General features: G+C 46.1%; 2 protein-coding genes across 5 annotated transcripts in view; one reads left to right on the forward strand and one right to left on the reverse strand.

Moving 5' to 3' along the window:
• Nucleotides 1–4,889, forward strand: part of LOC118397953 (inactive phospholipase C-like protein 2) — a 50,872-nt gene extending 45,983 nt beyond the window's left edge. Inside the window, 2 exon segments of the mRNA XM_052469896.1 lie at nt 3,222–3,331; nt 3,480–4,889. Of these exon segments, the coding sequence (XP_052325856.1) occupies nt 3,222–3,331; nt 3,480–3,659 (290 nt within the window). The 3' untranslated portion in view covers nt 3,660–4,889.
• A 647-nt stretch (nt 4,890–5,536) lies between these two features.
• Nucleotides 5,537–24,958, reverse strand: part of LOC118397954 (TBC1 domain family member 5-like) — a 48,393-nt gene continuing 28,971 nt past the window's right edge. For all 4 annotated transcript variants that reach the window (XM_035792818.2, XM_035792819.2, XM_052469897.1 and 1 more), the window contains 10 exons: nt 19,858–20,030; nt 16,701–16,843; nt 16,473–16,579; nt 15,678–15,763; nt 15,276–15,547; nt 11,444–11,646; nt 11,263–11,362; nt 7,372–7,451; nt 6,953–7,183; nt 5,537–6,741 (listed from right to left, as the gene is read on the reverse strand). In XM_035792818.2, coding sequence (XP_035648711.1) covers nt 6,487–6,741; nt 6,953–7,183; nt 7,372–7,451; nt 11,263–11,362; nt 11,444–11,646; nt 15,276–15,547; nt 15,678–15,763; nt 16,473–16,579; nt 16,701–16,843; nt 19,858–20,030 — 1,650 coding nt within the window. In that variant the 3' untranslated portion in view covers nt 5,537–6,486. The remainder of the gene's footprint in view (nt 6,742–6,952; nt 7,184–7,371; nt 7,452–11,262; nt 11,363–11,443; nt 11,647–15,275; nt 15,548–15,677; nt 15,764–16,472; nt 16,580–16,700; nt 16,844–19,857; nt 20,031–24,958) is intronic.

The raw sequence follows: 24,958 nt of genomic DNA on the forward strand, positions 1-24,958 counted from the left end.
GATTTTTGAATGACTACCTCATCTCTGTACCCCACACATACAATTATCTGTAAGGTCCCTCAGTCAAGCAGTGAATTCAACCACAAAGACCAGGGAGGTTTTCCAATGCCTCGCAAAGAAGGGGACCTATTGGTAGATGGGTAAAAACATGTAAAAGCAGACACTGAATATCGCTTTGACCAAAATGAAGTAATTAATGACACTTTGGATGATGTATCAATGCACTACAAACATACAGGCGTCCTTCCTAACTCCGTAGCCGGAGAGGAAGGAAACCGCTCAGGGATTTCACTATGAGGGCAATGGTGACTTTAAAACAGTGTAATGGCTGTGATAGGAGAAAACTGAGGATTGATCAACAACATTGTAGTTACTCCACAATACTAACCTAAATGACAGAGGGCAAAGACGGAAAGCATGTACAGAAGAAAAATATTACAAAACATGTATCCTGTTTGCAACAAAGCAGTACTACTGCAATACATGTGCCAAAGTAATTAACTTTTTGTCCTGAATACAAAGTGTTATGTTTGGGGCAAATTCAATACAGCACATTACTGAGTACCACTCTCAATATTTTCAAGCATAGTGGTGGCTGCATCATGTTATGGGTATGCTTTAATCATTAAAGAATGGGAGTTTAAGGATACAAAAATAAACTGAATGGAGCTAAGCACAGGAAAAATCCTAGAGGAAAACCTGGTTCAGTCTACTTTCCACCAGACAATAGGTGAATTCACGTTTCAGCAGAACAATAACCTAAAACACAAGGCCAAATCTACACTGAAGTAGCCTACCAAGCAGCTGGTGAATGTTCCTGAGTGGCAGAGTTACATTTTTGACATGAAGATTTACATCAAGACCTGAAAATGGCTGTCTAGTCAACAACCAACTTGACAGAAGAATTATGGGCAAATGTTGCACAATTCAATTGTCTTAGAGACTTACCCAGAAATACTCACAGCTGTGATCACCGCCAAATGTGATTCTATCATGTATTGACTCAGGGGGTTGAATACTTATCTAATGAAGATAGTGTTTTGTTTTTTACAAAATGTTAGAATTTTTCTTCCACTTTGATTAGTATTTTGTGTACGTCAGACAAAAAATGACATTCATTTGAATCCCACTTTGTAATGCAACTAAATGTGGAAAAATTAAAAGGGTGTGAATACTTTCTGAAGGCTCTGTAGATTAGTGTTTATTATGGATCCACATTAGCTGTTGCCAAGGCAGCAGCTAGTCTTCATAGGGCCCTGCAAAATTAAGGCAGTTTATGCAATTTTAAAAAACATTACATTACAATACATTGACAGATTTCACAACACACTGTGTGCCTTCAAGCCCCTACTCCTCCACTACCACATAACTACAGTACAAAATCCATGTATGTGTGTGTATAGTGTGTATGTTATCGTGTGTGTGTGTATGCATGTGTCTGTGCCTGTGTTTGTGTTGCTTCACAGTCCCCGTTGTTCCATAAGGCTTAGAGAGAGCGAGAGATATATGAATGGCTTAATAGCTAGAGGAGATATGACAAGTTTGATAAATGGATGTATTTCAGAGTGGAAGACCGGTGATAGAAAATGGAGTGAATATGTAGATATGGCAAAACACCCCAGAGTCTGCTCCCAGTCTCCTCTCAGAGATTTTATCTCAGCTCACCTGAGTTCAACCCTTTATTCTCAGATAAATATGAAAAATGAAAATTGTGTTTGTGTGTCAAATAAAATAAAATGTTATTTGTCACATGCTTCGTAAACACCAGGTCTAGACTAACAATAGAGTTAAAATAGAAATAGTGAAACAAGGGATAAATACAGTGTAAACGAATAACCAGTAAAAATACCATGGCTATAAACAGGGAGTACCAGTACCGAGTTGATGTGCAGGGGTACGAGGTCATTGAGGTAGATACAGTATGTACATAGTGGTAAAGTGACTAGGCAACAGGACAGATACACACACACGCTGCTACTGTCTAAGTCCAGTTTATGTGGATAGAGTTCAAGCAAGAGAGTTAGTGGAAGAAAGGTTCAAAGCCATTTCATTAGCTATTTAGCAGACTTGTTTAGCAGCCTTATGGCTTTGGGGGTAGAAGCTGTTCAAGGCTTTTGTTGGTTCCAGACTAGGTGCATTGGTACCGCTTGCCATGTGGTAGCAGAGAGAACAGCCTATGGTGGCTGGAGTCTTGACAATTTTTGAGCCTTCCTTGACACATCCTGTCAGTTGGCAGGGAGCTCGGTACTTTTTTTTTTTTGGGGGAGTTCTGGCCAGTGCCGATGTTCTCTCTCTCTCCGTTCTGGCGGTTCCGCTCAGTTACACAGGGAAATGGAACGTTTACAACATGCACACAACGGAATGCCCTGGCACTTCAAACCTCAAGTCGCCTAGCAACTGCACTGGCAGGCAGCCAGCCAATGTGGTGTGTGTGTGTAATGTATATATTAAATTCTGTGTAATTGTGTACTAGTGAATGTTGAAGTTAGTGAGTTGTTTTTGTGTGTGTGTGAGTGAGTGAAAATTGAAGTAAAATATACTGAGTTGTGTTCAGGTCTGTGTTGGCGGTGGTGGTGCTCAGGATGCTGTGTTTAAAAGTCCCCTCACATTATCCCTGGTTTTGACTAGATGGTATACAGCTATGGACGGAAGGTACTTTACGTAGCAGGTTAGGAGAGCTTACAGCGCGAGCTCTGCGTTAACCCACTTCTTAGTCTCCATGGAGATCGAGACAGAGTGTGACAGTGTCCTGGGGCAGACAGAGAAAGTGACAACACCACACATACTCAATCTGGCCAGAGGGAAGAGAGGACAAGGACTCTGCCTGTCACTCTTGAATCTCTTGTTCTCTTTCCCCATCTATCGCTCTTTAATTGAGGCCAGGATTAAACCAAAGGCACATTGTAGAAAGGCACATTTCACTGTAGACAATGCAGAGATTGCATTCACGGATAAACACTGTAGATTTCGGGTCAACCGTAAAACTACCTTTAAAAGTAAAAAAAAAAAATCAATGCACTTTCTTATTCTTGTATTCAGATCTCTTAACTCTACCTTTCTCTGCGTAGTGTAATAGACTGGTTTAGACTTGATCGTTCAATCACAAATACCAGACACCACCAAACCACAGACCTGAGCCGGTCTTGAACCTTGGTTAAGACCTGGAGAGGTTGACAGAGGGAAAGGTTCAACATTGCTAATTAGTGTGTGTCGTCCCCTAGCCATGAAGTTCCATGAGACGTTGCATTCCATTGCAGTGAAGGAGGGGCTTAAGGATCGTAAGGTCACCAGAGCTGTGGAGAGTTTCAGCTGGAACATCACCATATTGAAGGTGACTCTACACACACACACACACACACACACTGTCACGCACAGCAGACCAAACACAACCACAGAATAGTGCCAGTCTGTTTCCATATTAGCCAACTCTGACAAACAGCTCGCTCTCCTATCTTCCCCCTTCTAACTCTCCCTCTCAGGGGCAGGCAGACCTACTGAAACGGGCTATGACGGAGGTGCAGGAGAACATGAAGCAGGTACACTATGCTGCCCTGACATCTAACCTTAGTAAGGGTGTGACAGGAGAGGCGACCCGCCCCCGACGCAGCCTGGACACCATCAAGGAGAGAGCTACCGCTCCGGCTAGAGGTTCCCCTTAGGTACAGGTCTAGGACCAGCTTACCCACCTCAAATTATATATTAAATCAAAACGGGGGAAATGTCAAATCTGACCTTAGATCAGTTTCTAAGGGCACCGTCATCCTTCTGAGGATCGGCAGGTTGGCCAGAACTGACAACCAAGTTGCTACACTCACTCAACAGTGAATGGCTCCTTCTGCATCTAACCCGGTTAGGGGCTGTTGGAGTCTAGTTGGCCATTCTCTCCACACAACGATGAAGAGAAGGAAGATGGACTAAAACATTTAAAGAAAAATACTCCTGTTATACCACTGTCAGGAGGGAGGAGTAACGTCAGACACTGGAGACAGGAATGTGGAGAGGAATGAAGTCAGACAATCAGAATGGCCTGTCCCTGAATGTCGCTGGAAATATGTTTTTAATCCTACGCTCTGTGAAATGTTTGTTCTTTTTGGAGCTGGATTCAATCTGTATCGCCGGGTTATCAATGAAGATCCGTTTTCAAATGTTTGAGCCGACATACAATATGAAGCGACCGCAGGAATATTGACTTTAATTGTTGATCGCGCTTTAAAAGTGTCTCTTCAGCACTATTGATTGAATGGAGTCCTTGTTTTTTGTTGGGGGGAGTGGAGGGCTTTCAGGGCGATCAAAACTACAGAACAATGTGAAACTGAATGAGACCGAAGTGATAACTTACGTGTGGGAGGAGGCTGATTCAGAATGTGTGAATTGTGACTGCTACCAATAAAATATGCTATCTAGCAGACAAGTTTATCCAAAGCGACTTTCAGTAGTGCATGCATACATTTTGTTTTTGTATGGGTGGCCTCAGCGGGAATCAAACCTACGATCCTGAAGTTGCAAACACCAACTGAGCCACTTCAGCTTCTCCGGGTACAGAGGAACAAAAGAATGTAGATGTGTACAGAGTAGAATGGGAATCCCCATTCATGTCAATTATGCCGTAATGTACGTGTCTGTCTGCAGGTTTTCACTCCCTTGTACTTGACTGATGAATTAAGGGTGCTGATTAGTAAGGAACTCCCCTCACCTGTGGATATTGGTGGGACAGGGTTACTGACTCAACTGTATGATCAAAAAAAGTATTTCAAGCACTCCTTCCATAGCACCTTGACCAATGCTTTTCTAGGTGTGTCACACTTTACAGTATTATCCTCATTCTGTCAAATGTTAATGGATTTAACAAAATGGTGACTTCCGATAATAAAATAAAAAAACATTCCTGACACTGATGTCCTCCATGGTTTACCGTGACGAATCAGTCTCCTCTGAGCATCACGTAGACTCCACCTGTCGGAAGACAATTGTTGTCCTCTTGAAAACCTGGATGCTGTAGGATGATTCCTTGTTTCGTGGTAAATTGACATCAATATCTTCAAACTATATCCATTACATATCCATTTCATTTTCATTACCAGAACCAACCAGTAAGCAAATAAGCCAGTCACTTCACTTTGACCATTTGCTCGACTGATAGCCAGCTGGCCACACAGTCAACAGAGAAACAGAAAACCAGGGCCTGACATCTAAGAGAAGCCAAAGTATTGGATATCCACAGTGGAGGCTGCTGGGGGGAGGAAGGCTCATAATGGCCAGAATGGAATCAAGCATGTTTTTGTTGTTGATACCATACCTTTCATTCCAATCCAGCCATCTAATCCCATTGCACTCCATATTCCAGCCATTTATGAGCCGTCCTCCCCTCAGCAGCCTCCACTTATGAGCATTGTTTACCCTTCACTGCATGTTGATAGTGTTTTCAGTTAGCATTGCTAATTTAAATATTAGTTGTACATAATTCAGCATGTTGCTAGCACTTGTATACTGTCCTGTTGAAAAGCCATTCTCTCCCCCTCTGAACATGACACAGGCATACTGTAACGAGCATTTTATTGGTCTATAGATAATCATCTCTCTGCTGTAGGGACATCCCTCGTGTGTGCAATGCTTCACTTGGCTACCCCAGGAAGCAATATAAATACAAGGGCATCAGAAATAATGAAATCTTATTACATGGAATTGATTATTTTTTTTAAAAGCCTGTTTTCCTTAATTTAATAATTTCACATTGTAATGCAGCTGTTTTGGGTTAAAATTTTATCTTTAAACTAAATGTAAAGAAGAAGTGAGAGTCAGTTAATCTGTCAATGGTTTCCAGGCACTGGTTAAGAGTAGGTAGAAGTTGCCTCCTAACAACTGATACAGGATCAGATATTGTACCATCCACCCTAATGGTAGGTGTAGGACTGCCGATTGGTTAGGAGCAACTTCTACCTCTAAACAGTTAAAGGACAATCAGAGGCGGTGAATGGAGGTAAGACAAGAGAAGCTCTTTAGATAGACAGAGGTATGGTACAGACAACTCCCCTACCTGGAGAAACAGGGTACTACCCTACCATTACTACATACCGAGAAGGGAAAGGCATCCCCCACACTGATAAATGCACTATGAATTCCAGTTCCTGAGGGTAGCCTGTGGTGAACTGTCTTGTACCACCCTCATGTGGCAGAAATGGGTATCACCATTAAAGTCAGATGGGGTTGGATAAGCAGTAAGTCCCTAGCATTCAGGAGAAGAGGCTATCTATGGTATTCATGAAGGAATACAGAGCAGGTAGGTTAAGGTATTGGCGACAGCCTAACGGTAGGCTGCCATTGTCCGATCCAGCAGTGGCGAGTTGGTTTTCCCGTGTGGAGCAGCATATCCTCCAGGTTGGGATGAATCCCTCCAAATGGTTAAGGTGGGGGATTAGGGAGTAGATAAACTGATCCTAGATCTCGGGTTAGTGGTAACTCCCACCCAGATCAGTAAAGTCCAATCCCTCACAGGTCCTGAGAGTTGACCATGGCGAAGTCTGAGTCTTTGCTGTGAATGCTGCCCTCGTCTGGGCTGGAGGAACCCGACGCTGCACCCTGGAACGGCTCCACCCTGACCGAGCCGTGGAGCTGTCTGATTGGAGGGGTCCTCTCCACCCCTACCCCGGTGGGCGGCAGCTCTCCGTCCTGCGAGACCAGAATGTAGTCATCCCAGTTCCTCCCCTCCGAGCCCACACACAGAGAGGACTCTGGGGGAGAAGCCTGAAAGAGACAAGGGGCTTGTTCAACACTGCTGTTGACTGGCTGATCTACAAATCAAGTTCCATCATAAATAACTACTAGTATTATTTGTAGATCAGTCAGTCACAATATACCCACAATTCATCACAGATTTTGAAGCATAGGGAATGATACCAAAGTATGCAAGGGTACACTGCATACATGAGTCCACGTATTAATACAACGTGTTCACCTGTTGCTCTGGTGGGGTTTGCTCCCGCTCTTCTTCCTCCTGTTCTCCATCACCGTCGCCACGCTGTGGTGCGGCCAGGTAAGGCTGCTCTTCATGGTGACTGTTGGCGTGCTGCTGCTGTGCGGCAGAGGCGTGGTCATAGTGGTCGTCAGCGATGGTGATCTCCTCGTTCTCCCCAGTCTCCAGCAGGCTCTGGTTGAAACGCAGAGCTCCCTTCAGGATGTCCTTGATCTGACGGATTCATTCATAAATACACAGAGCAATTCATGATGAACACACACAGATGTACTGAGAACACACACACAGACAATGTACAGTACACATGCACGTACTACACACATGGTTAAAATGCTAACTCACTCAGAGAGGCGCTAACATGCAAACCCCCCCTCCACTTATGTGGTGCTGCTGTCCAGTACCTGTTTAAGTCCAGCCAGTGACACCAACACCTCATCCTCTTTCTCCAGGTGCTCCTGTAGGATCACCTCCTGGATCCTACCTGAGGAGACAGACATCAGATCACAAGCTAGGTTTCCATCCAACTGGTGACAGATTTTCATGCTGAATATTCTAAAATATGCATAAAAACAATGTGCATTTTCCCACCAGAAATGTTTCCATCGAATTGTTGTGGTTAAATTCTATACCGAATGAAAAATACAAGTTAAAGAGGTTTCCATCGCATTTTCAACTCTACTGATGGTTTTGTCACAAACTGTTGTGTTCTATAGAGAATGTGCCCACTCGTCTTGGCACATGCGCTCTAGCCAACAGCTGGCAGATACAGTGTGGGTAGGCTACCTACATGAGATTATTATGGATAAGAGCCATATTTGTATCTGTCAAACAGCAGCCAAGCATCAATCATCATGTCACCAGAATAAGACCCTCAATATTTATTGGAAAGTAGCATCAAGCTCATCACCTTGCACTTTCATCACCCTGTGAAGTTATAACGCATTTCATCTGTAGCATGCTTTCCTGTGAGGGTCAGTGCTATCCGGGATCCTCAGGACATCCCTACCTTAAACCGTAACCATTTTATATGTCAACTTCAATGGGGGTAGGCACGTCCCATAGATCCTTTCCAGAGTCGTAGTGGGAAGACCAGATAACACATCAAAGCGTGACTCCCAAGTTCACTTCGATATTATTATTATATCAATATTTGCGCATTAAGGCGTTTCCAACACCATTTCTTGCATAATTACTGTTACCGACAAAAAGATCCCACCTCGTCTAGTTAGATCACAGTCGTAAACCTACACATAGACTTGGTACTGGTACTCCCTGTATGGTACTGGTACTCCCTGTATATAGCCATGCTGTTTTTTACTCGTTATTCACAGTTTGTCTGAATATACCCACACTAGTGTACTGCACTGAGCCACTACTGTGTGTACTGCACTGTACTATTTAGCATGCACCGTTTAGTAAAACGTATGCGGGTATGCCAAGGGCACAACACAGTAGTGGCTCTTGACTGTCTGAGTAGGTGGGGCGGGGGGCGGCTCGATTTTTGCATATTCAACAGACATTAACCAGCCTGATGATAGCTCATTTCCAATTCGATTACTTTCTGTAAACTCTGAATCGAATAGGAATGGAGTTATAGGCCTACTCAGCCTGGTTATAGGCTGTCACATTGGCCCTATACCATTGCCCATTTATCCAGCCCATATAGTTGAAGTCAGAAGTTTACATAATTAGGTTGGTGTCATTAAAACTTGTCTTTCAACCACCCCACAAATTTCTTGTTAACAAACTACAGATTTGGCAAGTCGGTTAGGACATCTACTTTGTGCATGACAAGTCATTTTTCCAACAATTGTTTAAAGACTATCAGACTAGATTATTTCACTTATAATTCACTGTATCACAATTCCAGTGGGTCAGAAGTTACATACACTAAGTTGACTGTGCCTTTAAACAGCTTGGAAAATTCCAGAAAATGTCATGGTTTTAGAAACTTCTGTTAGGCTAATTGACATCATTTGAGTCAATTAGAGGTATACCTGTGGATGTATTTCAAGGCCTACCTTCAAACTCAGTGCCTCTTTGCTTGACATCATGGGAAAATCAAAAGAAATCAGCCAAGACCGCAGAATATTTTTTTTTTTACCTCCACAAGTCTGGTTCATCCTTGGAAGCAATTTCCAAACACCTAAAGGTACCACGTTCATCTGTACAAACAATAGTACGCAAGTATAAACACCATGGGACCACGCAGCCGTCATACCGCTCAGGAAGGAGACACATTAGGTTCAAAATAGATTGCCTCATGAGGAGGGAAAATGATGTGGATATATTGAAGAACATCAAGACATCAGTCAGGAAGTTAAAGCTTGGTCGCAAATGGGTCTTCCAAATCATTTTTTTTTTTAAAGAATTGGCTTAAGGACAACAAAGTCAAGGTATTGGAGTGGCCATCACAAAGCCCTGACCCCAATCCCATAGAAAATGTATGGGCAGAACTGAAAAAGCATGTGCAAGGAGGCCTACAAACCTGACCCAGTTACACCAGCTCTGTCAGGAGGAATGGGCCGAAGTTCACCAAATGTATTGTAGGAAGCTTGTGGAAGGCTACCCGAAAAGTTTGACCCAAGTTAAACCATTTAAAGGCAATGCTACCAAATACTAATTGAGTGTATGTAAACTTATGACACACTGGGAATGTGATGAAATAAATACAAGCTGAAATATATCACTAATATTATTCTGACATTTCACATCCTTAAAATAAAGTGGTGATCCTAACTGACTTAAGACCAAATTATTACTAGGATTAAATGTCAGGAATTGTGAAAAACTGAGTTGAAATGTATTTGGCTAAGGTGTAAGTAAACTTCCGACTTCAACTCTATATCCTTTTTAAAAAGGACTGAAGACAGAAACATAATTTGGTTCCATTTCAACATAGTCTATTTATTAGTGAAACCAAAGTGCTGTAACATATCTGAATTCAAACCAAATAGCCTAGTACACACACTAAAACCTTTCAAATCAAAAGGCACAGGAAAACGTGGACCGTCAGCTGCATTGCTAATTCAGAACTGCTGGACAGCAACATACTAAACTAAAGGAGTGATCATTGGGAATGAGTCCTCGGTGCCAACACATTCAGAAATCAAAACATGGTTTAGTATTTAGTTTAAAAGCTCTGATTGCCAAGAGAACAATAAACAACTTAATGAGAAAACAGAAATCCACTTTGGGGTAAAAAGACCTGAAACATCATTTTTAGGAGAACAAAAACTGTAGACTTTTGTTGTCTGACTACTTAAAGAGAAATGTGGCTCGCCAGCAGCCCAACTTTTCCAATGCATTGTGGAAAAGTCTACATTGAATTCTACTAGAAGAGCTGAAAGTAGAACATCCTGGTTTTTAAACCATGCTAGACTTTCAAAAATGCACATACTATAAAACATATTTTACCATACTGAAACTGCATCCTGCGCGATTGCGTAGTTTCCTGCTATTCATTGATTTCAGTATCACACCCCCATGTTTAACTGATCAGCTGTTGATTTCAGTAGCACACCCCCATGTCTAACTGATCAGCTGTTGATTTCAGTAGCACACCCCCATGTCTAACTGATCAGCTGTTGATTTCAGTATCACACCCCCATGTCTAACTGATCAGCTGTTGATTTCAGTAGCACACCCCCATGTCTAACTGATCAGCTGTTGATTTCAGTAGCACACCCCCATGTCTAACTGATCAGCTGTTGATTTCAGTATCACACCCCCATGTCTAACTGATCAGCTGTTGATTTCAGTATCACACCCCCATGTCTAACTGATCAGCTGTTGATTTCAGTAGCACACCCCCATATCTAACTGTTGTCAAAGCTGAAATTAGTATGACATCCGGGCATTTAAAGTTTACTTGATTTTTTCGCATACTCAAACAGCCTACTATTTAGGACTCAAGTATGGGTATTCAGACACTGTTTCTTCATTCCTCGTGTCACTATTTATTTAATTTGACATTTTATCTTTAACTCTGCATTGTTGGAAAAGGGCCGGTAAGTAAGCATTTCACTTTCACTGAAGCATGTGACAAACACAATTTGATACAGCAGTAACAGACAGTTAACAAAAGCCTTTGTTTTAACGACAACTGATTACACCAGTTTACTGGTTCAATCACTAGATTGTTCAAAACATCATTGTGGTTATAGCGCAACTCACAGGCTATCATTGGAACCTCACAGATGCGTGTGTTGATACTGGATGTGCAATCTATCCACTGATGCGTCAGGGTTGTTAAACTCAATGTGCATGTTAATATATGTAGGGAACCTTACCAATGTGTGTGTTCATCATCTTGGCACAGTACTTGCTCATGGCCTCTAGGTCATTGATCTGACCCTGCAGGAAGGACACCTGGGCCTCCAACTCCTCCTCCTGACAGTGTGAGAGAGAGTGAGAAATATGAGCTAGGAAAGAGACCTGCAGAGAAAGATGAAGAGAAAAAGAGATACTCACAGCCTCTTTCTTTCCCATGGTCTTGCTGTGGGAGCGAGTGATGTTGAAGAAGGAGTCCTTCTTGGTGGCTGAGAGGGGTGGGGACAAGGTGCTGATGTCACTTCCCCTGGAGACGGGAAGGGGCGGGGACGCTGTGGTGTGACCCTGTCCCCCAGAGAGACTCTCTATGCTGGGGGAGGAGCTAACTGTCCTGTAGGTTTGGCCTGAAAAAGAGAGAAAAGATGAACACAAAGACAAACAGATGAGGGCTGTGAGTAGCAGAGAGAGAACCGATGAACCAGTGCTGTTGTCACCAACCTTGATCCTGTTCTTACCTCCTCAATGTTCAAATCTCCTCAACATATGAGTGTGTGATGACTGTATTCAGGTTCAACCTACTTACTGCAGCGAAGGAGAATGTTTTGAGTCAGAGCCAGTCTCTCCTGACTAGTGGTATAACATGCATCCAAGAAGGCACTATACTATTCAACTCTGGACTACCACACTTCTGCTGGCTTGCATCTTTCAGTGGTTGGTTAAGACCTGTGTGAATGTGGACCTTATGAAAGTTCAATGCCATTGACTGATTTATTCTTTGGTGAAAATACTTTACAAAGTCAACAGTGCTGTGATGCTCAGAGATCAGGGTTTAAACAAACGGTTGAAAGGGGACGCAAAAACACGGCAACACACACATATGCATACAAGCGGTTGCTATGGTAGCAGTTCCCTTGTGTGTCAGAAAATGTGGGTGGAGAAACTCCGCCTGAAACTACATCTAACATACAGGAGGGTGAGTCTATCGCTCGAGCACACCACAGGAGGTTGGTGGCACCTTAACTGGGGAGGACGGGCTCGTGGTAATGATTGGCTCTAACCAGAATAGAAAGAGGATGCCTGTACTAATGTACTTGTCCTCCTGCTCAGTTGTGCACTGGTGCCTCCCTCTCTTTATATTCTGGTTAGAAAAAGTTTGCGCTCTTCTGTGAAGGGAGTAGTACACAGCGTTGTACGAGATCATCAGTTTCTTGGCAATTTCTCGCATGGAATAGCCTTCATTTCTCAGAACAAGAATAGACTGATGAGTTCCAGAAGAAAGGTCTTTGATTCTAGACATTTTGAGCCTGTAATTGAACCCACAAATGCTGATGCTCCAGATACTCAACTAGTCTAAAGAAGGACAGTTTTATTGCTTCTTTAAAATCAGCACAAGTTTTCAGCTGTGCTAACAATTACAAAAGGGTTTTCTAATGATCAATTAAGCCTTTTAAAATTAGAAACTTGGATTAGATAAGACAATGTACCATTGGAACACAGGAGTGATGGTTGCTGATAATGGGCCTCTGTATGACTATGTAGATATTCCATAACAAATCAGCTGTTTACAGCTACAATAGTCATTTAGAACATTAACAATGTCTACACTGTATTTCTGATCAATTTGATGTTATTTTAAATGGAGAAAAATATTTTGCTTTTCTTTTTGTTACGCTTTTTTGTTACGCTACAGCCTTATTCTAAAATCGATTAAATTACCCCCCCCCCCCTCATCAATATACACACAAATGTTTGCAAATGTATTAAATATTAAAAACAGACCCTTTGCTATGAGACTTCAAACTGAGCTCAGGTGCATCCTGGATCCATTGATCATCCTTGAAATGTTTCTTCAACTTGATTGGTAAATTCAGGTGGACTCGAACATTTCTACAGCACTGAAGGTCCCCAAGAACACAGTGGCCTCCATCATTCTTAAATGGAAGAAGTTTGGAACCACCAAGCCTCTTCCTAGAGCTGGCTGCCCAGACAAACTGAGCAATCGGGGGAGAAGGGCCTTGGTCAGGGAGGTGACCAAGAACCCGATGGTCACTGACAGAGCTCCAGAGTTACTCTGTAGAGATGTGATAACCTTCCAGAAGGACAACCATCTCTTCAGCACTTCACCAAACAGACCTTTATGGTAGAGTGGCCAGATGGAAGCCTCTCCTCAGTAAAAGGTACCTAAACTCACAAACCATGAGAAACAAGATTCTCTGATCTGATGAAACCAAGATGTAACTATTTGGCCTGAATGCCAAACATCATGTCCTTGATGAAAATCTGCTCCAGAGCGCTCAGGACCTCAGACTGGGGCGAAGGCTTTACCTTCCAACAGTACAACGACCGTAAGCACACGGGTAAGACAATTCAGGAGTGGCTTCGGGACAAGTCTCTGAATGTCCTTGAGTGGCCCAGCCAGAGCCCGGACTTTAACCCGATTGAACATCTCTGGAGAGATCTGAAAACAGCTGTGCAGCAACGCTCCCCATCCAACCTGACAGAGCTTGAGAGGATCTGCAGAGAAGAATGAGAGAAACTCCCCAAATACAGGTTTGCCAAGCTTGTAGCGTCAGACCAAAGAAAACTCTAGGCTGTAATCGCTGCCAAAGGTGCTTCAACAAAGTACTGAGTAAAGGGTCTGAATTCTTACGCAAATGTAATTTCAGTTTTATACAATTTGCAAAAATGTCTTTACCTGTTTTTACTTTGTCATTATGGGGCATTGTGTGTTGATTGAGGGGGGAAATTATTTAATACATTTTAGAATAATAACGTAACAACATTTTGAAAAAGTCTGAAAAAAAAGGGGCATGCACACCCACCGACCCACACTTCATAGTTAGTTGATTATTGCTATTATATGGTGATGGGACAATGCATGCTTTTCAACCCGTTTGCTGCCCGCCCACACCCGCCCGTCCGATTAGCATCACTCCTCTGGACGGTTCTGACTTAGGTATTTGTAGTTGTCCACATATTCTAGGTGTCTGGCTAGACTGTAAACATCTCCAATCCAAAATTAAATCTAGAATCTGCTTCCAATTTCGCAAAAAAGCCTCCTTCACTCATGCCGCCAAACATACCGTTGTAAAACTGACTATCCTACCGATCCTCAACTTCGGCAATGTCATTTAGAAAATAGCTTCCAATACTCAACTCAGCAAACTGGATGCAGTCTATCACAGTGCCATCCGTTTTGTCACCAAAGCCCCTTATACCACCCACCACTGCGACCTGTATGCTCTAGTTGGCTGGCCCTCGCTACATATTTGTCGCCAGACCCACTGGCTCCAGGTCATCTATAAGTCTATGCTAGGTAAAGCTCCGCCTTATCTCAGCTCACTGGTCACAATAACAACACCCACCCATAGCACGCGCTCCAGCAGGTATATCTTACTGGTCATCCCCAAAGCCAACACCTCCTTTGGCCGCCTTTCCTTCCAGTTCTCTGTTGCCAGTGACTGGAACAAATTGCAAAAATCGCTGAAGCTGGGGACTTATAATTCCCTCACTAACTTTAAACATCTGCTATCTGAGCAGCTAACCGATCGCTGCAGCTGTACATAGCCCATCTGTAAATAGCTCACCCAATCTACCTACCTCATCCCCATATTGTTTTTATTTTACTTTTCTGCTCTTTTGCACACCAGTATTTCTACTTGCACATCATATGCTATTCATCACTCCATTGTTAATTTACTAAACTGCAATTACTTCGCTACTATGGCCTATTTATTGCCTTACCGCCTCACACCATTGGCACACACTGTATATAGACTTTCCCCCCCTATTGTGTTATTGACTGCACACTTGTTTATTCCATGTGTAACTGTTGTTTGTGTCACACTGCTTTGCTTTATCTTGACCAGGTCGCAGTTGTAAATGAGAACTTGTTCTCAACTAGCTTACCTGGTTAAATAAGGGTGAAAAAAAATACAAAAATCTTTTCTAAGATTCTGTATGGATGGATGTGTGAGCATCAATGTCCTAGTATACCTGTTAGATTATGTGTGTATGTGTTCCCAACCCTCACCTTGGCTCAGGTAGACTGGCATGCTCTCAGACTTCAGTAGGCGCTGGTGCTGGGACTGTTTCTGCAGGGGGGTGTGGCCAGAGAACATGGGCTCGGCCTGGGGGCGGGAGGCTGCAGTGAGGGGGGAGGGGGCAGAACGAATCTCGCTGTTGATTGGAGAGATAACGCTGGCAACACCCCCTGATATGGCTGGGGCGATGAGCTTCCTCCCAAAGCTGAGCAGGCTGCTGGAGACTTTGTTGATGTTGAGAGGAGCCGTCTTGGCACTGGCACTGAGGGGGTGGGAGAGAGAGAGAAAAAAGAAAGTTAGTTTAGGAAGATATCGTGAAACAACAAAGTGTGTGTGTGTGGTTATTATGATCATTGTCCCTCATGCTCGTGTGTGTGTGCAAGCAAGCTTACCGGGTGCTGTTGACCAGGTCTGCCCCTCTGGTCTTGTAATAGTCCAGATTCTGTTGGAACTGGTAGTTGGCCGGCCGAGGATTGTTCTAAAGGAAAAGGTATTGACAGTGAATACAGCTCAGCTTAAATAGTGATAAAATAGAGACGCTGTGAAAAATAGTGTGTGTGTTGTCTCACATGGTCCCAGATCTCCATGTGGTTGAGCCAACTACTCTGAATAACATCGACATGCCACACTACGAACTAGAGGTCTTAATGGGTCCGGGTGGACCTGATATTACCCGGACCAGGTTCTGAAATTCTAACTTGTCATCTGGGTCAGGTCCTGTTGGATTGTTGTCAGGTCTCTGGCCTATGTAACTACAGCTGATAGACCCAAGTGGACCCGACCACAGCGCTGCATAACCAGCATATTTATTTTACTCTAATAAGGTTACTTTATTAACTACTAGAAGGCCTAGCCAATACACACAGAGTCAAAAACATTAAGAACACCTTCCTATTATTGTGTACTCAGAACAGACTCAATTCTTCAGGGCATGGGCTCTAAAAGGTGTCGAAAGCGTTCCACAGGCATGCTGGCCCATGTTGACTACAATGCTTCCCACAGTTGTGTCAAGTTGGCTGGATGTTATTTGGGCAGTGAAGGGACATAAGTCAGGACAGCTCATAACAAACCAGAACACCGTCAGGGCAGCGACCCTGCAGTCTCCAACACACACCTTCAGGGTGGAAAAACAACCAAGTAGAGGTGTGTGTTGCTCATGTCTCTCAGAAATGTGTGTGAGCTCTTACCTTGGGGTCTCGGAGGAACAAAGCCTTGTGTAGTAGGGTGTGGATGTCTCCTATAGGTGGGTAGTGCATTAGAAGGCCCAGACAGGTCTGGAAGTTACTCGCTATCACTGAGCCAGACAGGGGAATAACACAAACAGTTAGCAGGGCTCAATGACTGACTGGCTGACAAGCTGACAAGCTGACTAACTGATTGGCAGCTGATTGATGGGCAGTGAGGGAGGTCCTTACAGGCATCTCTGATGTAGAGCAGCATGGCTACGAAGACATAGTCCACCAGGTCTAGGGTGATGCTGTCAGCGAACAGGGCATCCCACACCACCAACAGGTCCTGCAGGGGGAACTCACGGCCAAACAGCAGACGCACCCAGCGACTAGAGATATACACAGATACACACACAATAAAGACACGTGTACACACACACACACACACAAAACAGACGCACCCACTGACTAGAGATATACACGTATACACACACACACTAAACAGACGCACACACACACACATTATACAGACGGACACACACCGACTAGAGAGACAGATACACACTGAACAGATGCACACCCACGCAGTAAACAGATGAGTGGGAGCAAACACACTAAACAGACGGACACATTATACAGAAGCACTCACCGTCTAGCGATACAGACTGACACACACACACACACACACGCACGGACAGACATCATATGGACGGACACACAGACACCATCCATACAGACGGACACACAGACACCATCCATACGGACGGACGGACACACAGACACCATCCATACGGACGGACGGACACAGACACCATCCATACGGACGGACGGACACACACACACCATCCATACGGACGGACGGACGGACACACACACCATCCATACGGACGGACGGACACACACACCATCCATACGGACGGACACACACACACCATCCATACGGACGGACACACACACACCATCCATACGGACGGACACACCATCCATACGGACGGACACACACACACACACCATCCATACAGACGGACACACACACCATCCATACAGACGGACACACACACCATCCATACAGACGGACACACACACCATCCATACAGACGGACACACACACCATCCATACAGACGGACACACACACCATCCATACAGACGGACACACACACACACACACACACACCATCCATACAGACACCATCCATACGGACGGACGGACACACAGACACCATCCATACGGACGGACGGACACACAGACACCATCCATACGGACGGACGGACGGACACAGACACCATCCATACGGACGGACGGACGGACACAGACACCATCCATACGGACGGACGGACACACACACACCATCCATACGGACGGACGGACACACAGACACCATCCATACGGACGGACGGACACACACACACCATCCATACGGACGGACGGACACAGACACCATCCATACGGACGGACGGACGGACACACAGACACCATCCATACGGACGGACGGACGGACACACACACACACCATCCATACGGACGGACGGACACACACACCATCCATACGGACGGACACACACACACCATCCATACGGACGGACACACACACACACACACACACACACACACACCATCCATACGGACGGACACACACCATCCATACGGACGGACACACACCATCCATACAGACGGACACACACCATCCAGACGGACACACACACCATCCACACAGACGCACACACACACCATCCATACAGACGGACACACACACCATCCATACAGACGGACACACACACCATCCATACAGACGGACACACACACACACACACCATCCATACAGACGGACACACACACACACACCATCCATACGGACGGACGGACACACACAGACACCATCCATACGGACGGACGGACACACACAGACACCATCCATACGGACGGACGGACGGACACACAGACACCATCCATACGGACGGACGGACACACAGACACCATCCATACGGACGGACGGACACACACAGACACCATCCATACGGACGGACGGACACACACAGACACCATCCATACGGACGGACGGACACACACAGACACCATCCATACGGACGGACGGACACCATCCATACGGACGGACGGACACCATCCATACGGACGGACGGACACACAGACACCATCCATACGGACGGACGGACACACAGACACCACCCATACGGACGGACACACAGACACCACCCATACGGACGGACGGACACACAGACACCACCCATACGGACGGACACACAGACACCACCCATACGGACGGACACACAGACACCACCCATACGGACGGACACACAGACACCACCCATACGGACGGACACACAGACACCACCCATACGGACGGACGCTCAGACACCACCCATACGGACGGACGCTCAGACACCACCCATACGGACGGACACACAGACACCACCCATACGGACGGACACACAGACACCACCCATACGGACGGACACACAGACACCACCCATACGGACGGACACACAGACACCACCCATACGGACGGACACACAGACACCACCCATACGGACGGACACACAGACACCACCCATACGGACGGACACACAGACACCACCCATACGGACGGACACACAGACACCACCCATACGGACGGACACACAGACACCACCCATACGGACGGACACACAGACACCACCCATACGGACGGACACACAGACACCACCCATACGGACGGACACACAGACACCACCCATACAGACGGACACACAGACCCCATCCATATAGACGGACACACAGACGGACACACAGACCCCATCCATATAGACGGACACACAGACACCACCCATACAGACGGACACACAGACCCCATCCATACAGACGGACACACAGACCCCATCCATATAGACGGACACACAGACGGACACACAGACCCCATCCATATAGACGGACACACAGACCCCATCCATATAGACGGACACACAGACGGACACACAGACCCCATCCATATAGACGGACACACAGACGGACACACAGACCCCATCCATATAGACGGACACACAGACCCCACCCATATAGACGGACACACAGACACCACCCATACAGACGGACACACAGACCCCATCCATACAGACGGACACACAGACCCCATCCATACAGACGGACACACAGACACCACCCATACAGACGGACACACAGACCCCATCCATATAGACGGACACACAGACCCCATCCATATAGACGGACGGACGGACGGACGCAAGCACGCAAGCACACACACACAACCGACGAGAGATACTGACTGAACAAAACAGCCGTGCGTACACATACACACCGACTAGAGATAGACGAATACACACCACACACAATAAAGACACGGACATGCACTTAGACCCAGACACACAAACACAGGTGGCGATACTCACATGCCGTATATCTGTGGGGCGATCTCCAGGCGGTTGACGTGCATGTGCAGCTCCACATCGTGCTTTTTCACCAGCTGGTCCTGGATGCGGTTCACTTTGGTTACAATGGCAACAGACGGCCCCAAGTCTTGCGGCCGGGCGAACGGCATGCTGGTTAGCATTTCCTCCTTTCCCTGAGGAGAACGTCAACACGAGGTTTAGATGGCGTCATCACAGCATTGGAATAACATGAAACATGAACATAACATACAATGCTGGAATACGTTACAATTAGCAACGTCATCAAAAGTGTTCGGTTTAAAAACAATCCTAATGAATGGATAAAGATACTCCAAACTTTTTGAATTGGTTTTAAATCCATTAGGTATAAAACATTTTACTGACACGGACAAATAATGAATAAGAGTTCAGGAATTTGTGGGAATTTAAGTATTACATTTGTCAAATTCACCCTACCCGTCCACCCTACCTGCACCGTCTAGGTCGACCCTACCTGCACCGTCTAGGTCGACCCTACCTGCACCGTCTAGGTCTACCCTACCTGCACAAACTAGGTCTACCCTACCTGCACAAACTAGGTCTACCCTACCTGCACAAACTAGGTCTACCCTACCTGCACAAACTAGGTCTACCCTACCTGCACAAACTAGGTCTACCCTACCTGCACAAACTAGGTCTACCCTACCTGCACAAACTAGGTCTACCCTACCTGCACAAACTAGGTCTACCCTACCTGCACCGTCTTCCCTACCTGCACCGTCTAGGGTCTACCTGCACCGTCTAGGGTCTACCTGCACCGTCTAGGGTCTACCTGCACCGTCTAGGGTCTACCTGCACCGTCTAGGGTCTACCTGCACCGTCTAGGGTCTACCTGCACCGTCTAGGGTCTACCTGCACAGTCTAGGCCTACCTGCTCTGTCTAGGCCTACCTGCTCTGTCTAGGCCACCTGCTCTGTCTAGGCCTACCTGCTCTGTCTAGGCCTACCTGCACTCACCTGCTCCGTCTAGGCCTACCCGGTCCGTCTAGGCCTACCCGGTCCGTCTAGGCCTACCCGGTCTGTCTAGGCCTACCCGGTCCGTCTAGGCCTACCCGGTCCGTCTAGGCCTACCCGGTCCGTCTCCCCCTACCCGGTCTGTCTGCCACTACCCGGTCCGTCTACCCCTACCTTCACTCATCTGCGACGTCTAGACTGCTTCACCACTGAAGTTGGAGACATATCTCCCGCACTAACTTTAAGCATCAGCTGTCAGGGCAGCTTCCAATCGCTGCAGCTGTACACAGCCCATCTGTAAATATCCTAGAAATACCTATCTCTACTTGCACATCCATCACTCCAGTGTTAATTTGCTAAATTGTCATTAATTCACCACTACCTCCTTACTCCTTACTACAACGCATTCCAAGATGGCGTAGCAGTCGGACATCTTGTCGTGTCCCTTGTATATATCGTATATATCGTTTTTTTAAACATTTTTCTTCGCATATCTTTTAAAACATTTTGCTAAACCTCAACTCCTAAATACTCTCCTGCAACCCGCCTCACCCAATGTAGCTATTTTTTCTAAAGTACTTATATTTTCTTCGGATCCGGATCCCCTCAATTGAAGCTAACCAGCTAACTACCAGGTATCAGTCAGCAAACCATTGCTAGCGGTCTTCAGCTAACCGGTCATCAGCTAACCTTTAGCTCGGAAAGCTCTCGCCAGTTCGAACAACGCGACTCTAACCAGAGCATAACGGACCTATATATATATTTTTTTTAATCCCCGGATTCCCACCGGATTCCCACCGCAAACGGAACATTTTCAGCTGGATCTTCACAACTAGCTAACTAGCTAACCGCAACCCCGGATGATTACTCCTGGCTAGCGTTTCCACCCACTTAGCTTGAAGCTATCCCGGCCAGTGCTCCTGTGCTACCACCGAAGCATACTCCTGGGCTACAATATCCAGACCCATGACCGGTCTATCGATGTCACCGCATGAAGAGGCATAAACAGACTCACCCCATTGCGACACCCCCCAAAGGCTAACTTTCTAGCCCTTGCTATCTCCCTGCTTGCTAATTCGGCCTGCTAACTGCTACCTTGTTTAGCCCCGGTCTGCTAACTGCTACCTTGTTTAGCCCCGGCCTACTAACTGTTAGCTTGTTAGCACAGGCCTGCTAACCGTCTGAATCGCCGCGTCCCAAACACTCACTGGAACCATATTTACTTTCAATCTCTTTTCGATTTTTAATTTGTTTATACCTTCCGGTAACCTGCCTCACCGAATGTGATACGGAATCGCTATTATTTTTAAAACACACTCAAGAACCTCCAGAAGCTAACCAGCTAACTAGCTACAAGCTATTTAGTCATTGTTAGCCACTGCTAGCGGCTTTTACCTTTTACCTTCTCCACAGCCAGCCAGTTTTTTAACCTGGATAATACTCACCAGTCCAGCTTCCCTGCCCCATCCACCGCTGCCCCCTGGACACTGATCACTTGGCTACATAGCTGATGCATGCTGGACTGTCCATTAATCACGGTACTCCATTCTGCTTGTTTATGTTTTATCTGTCGGCCCCAGCCGCACTCAGGCTGTGTGTAGTTAATCCGACCCTCCCTGCCTAGTCAACGCCATTTTACCTGCTGTTGTTGTGCTAGCTGATCGCTGTTGTTGTCTCACGTACTGTTTTAGCTAGCTCTCCCAATTCAACACCTGTGATTACTGTATGTCTCTCTCAAATGTCAATATGCCTTGTATACTGTTGTTCAGGTTAGTTATCGTTGTTTTAGTTTACAATGGAGCCCCTAGTTCCACTCTTCATACCCCTGATACCTCCTTTGTCCCACCTCCCACACATGCGGTGACCTCACCCATTACAACCAGCATGTCCAGTGATACAACCTCTCTCATCATCACCCAGTGCCTGGGCTTACCTCCGCTGTACCCGCACCCCACCATACCCCTGTCTGCGCATTATGCCCTGAATACATTCTACCATGCCCAGAAATCTGCTCCTTTTACTCTCTGTCCCCAACGCTCTCGGCGACCAGTTTTGATAGCCATTAGCTGCACCCTCATTCTACTCTTCCTCTGTTCCGCGGGTGATGTGGAGATAAACCCAGGCCCTGCATGTCCCCAGGCACCCTCATTTGTTGACTTCTGTGATCGAAAAAGCCTTGGTTTCATGCATGTCAACATCAGAAGCCTCCTCCCTAAGTTTGTTTTACTCACTGCTTTAGCACACTCTGCAAACCCTGATGTCCTTGCCGTGTCTGAATTCTGGCTCAGGATTGCCACCAAAAATTCTGAGATTTCCATACCCAACTATAACATTTTCCGTCAAGATAGAACTGCCAAAGGGGGAGGAGTTGCAGTTTACTGCAGAGAGAGCCTGCAAAGTAATGTCATACTTTCCAGGTCCATACCCAAATAGTTCGAACTACTAATTTTGAAAATTACTCTCTCCAGAAATAAGTCTCTCACTGTTGCCGCCTGCTACCGACCCCCCTCAGCTCCCAGCTGTGCCCTGGACACCATTTGTGAATTGATCACCCCCCCATCAAGCTTCAGAGTTTGTTCTGTTAGATGACCTAAACTGGGATATGCTTAACACCCCAGCAGTCCTACAATCTAAGCTAGATGCCCTCAATCTCACACAAATCATCAAGGAACCCACCAGGTACAACCCTAAATCTGTAAACAAGGGCACCCTCATAGACGTCATCCTGACCAACTGGCCCTCCAAATACACCTCCGCTGTCTTCAACCAGGATCTCAGCGATCACTGCCTCATTGCCTGTATCCGCTACGGAGCCGCAGTCAAACGACCACCCCTCATCACTGTCAAACGCTCCCTAAAACACTTCTGTGAGCAGGCCTTTCTAATCGACCTGGCCCGGGTATCCTGGAAGGACATTGACCTTATCCCGTCAGTTGAGGATGCCTGGTCATTCTTTAAAAGTAACTTCCTTACCATTTTAGATAAGCATGCTCCGTTCAAAAAAATGCAGAACTAAGAACAGATATAGCCTTTGGTTCACTCCAGACCTGACTGCCCTCGACCAGCACAAAAATATCCTGTGGCGGACTGCAATAGCATCGAATAGTCCCCGCGATATGCAACTGTTCAGGGAAGTCAGGAACCAATACACGCAGTCAGTCAGGAAAGCTAAGGCCAGCTTCTTCAGGCAGAAGTTTGCATCCTGTAGCTCCAACTCCAAAACGTTCTGGGACACTGAAGTCCATGGAGAACAAGAGCACCTCCTCGCAGGTGCCCACTGCACTGAGGCTAGGTAACACGGTCACCACCGATAAATCCATGATTATCGAATACTTCAACAAGCATTTATCAACAGCTGGCCATGCCTTCCGCCTGGCTACTCCAACCTCGGCCAACAGCTCCGCCCCCCCCCCCGCAGCTACTCGCCCAAGCCTCTCCAGGTTCTCCTTTACCCAAATCCAGATAGCAGATGTTCTGAAAGAGCTGCAAAACCTGGACCCGTACAAATCAGCTGGGCTTGACAATCTGGACCCTCTATTTCTGAAACTATCCGCCGCCATTGTCGCAACCCCTATTACCAGCCTGTTCAACCTCTCTTTCATATCGTCTGAGATCCCCAAGGATTGGAAAGCTGCCGCAGTCATCCCCCTCTTTAAAGAGGGAGACACCCTGGACCCAAACTGTTACAGACTTATATCCATCCTGCCCTGCCTATCTAAGGTCTTCGAAAGCCAAGTCAACAAACAGGTCACTGACCATCTCGAATCCCACCGTACCTTCTCCGCTTTGCAATCTGGTTTCCGAGCCGGTCACGGGTGCACCTCAGCCACGCTCAAAGTACTAAACGATATCATAACCGCCATCGATAAAAGACAGTACTGTGCAGCCGTCTTCATCGACCTTGCCAAGGCTTTCAACTCTGTCAATCGCCATATTCTTATCGGCAGACTCAGTAGCCTCGGTTTTTCGAATGACTGCCTTGCCTGGTTCACCAATTACTTTGCAGACAGAGTTCAGTGTGTCAAATTGGAGGGCATGCTGTCCGGTCCTCTGGCAGTCTATATGGGGGTGACACAGGGTTCAATTCTCGGGCCGACTCTTTTCTCTGT

Source organism: Oncorhynchus keta, chromosome 19 (genome assembly GCF_023373465.1).
Source record: "Oncorhynchus keta strain PuntledgeMale-10-30-2019 chromosome 19, Oket_V2, whole genome shotgun sequence".
In the NCBI taxonomy this organism is placed as follows: Eukaryota; Metazoa; Chordata; class Actinopteri; order Salmoniformes; family Salmonidae; genus Oncorhynchus; species Oncorhynchus keta.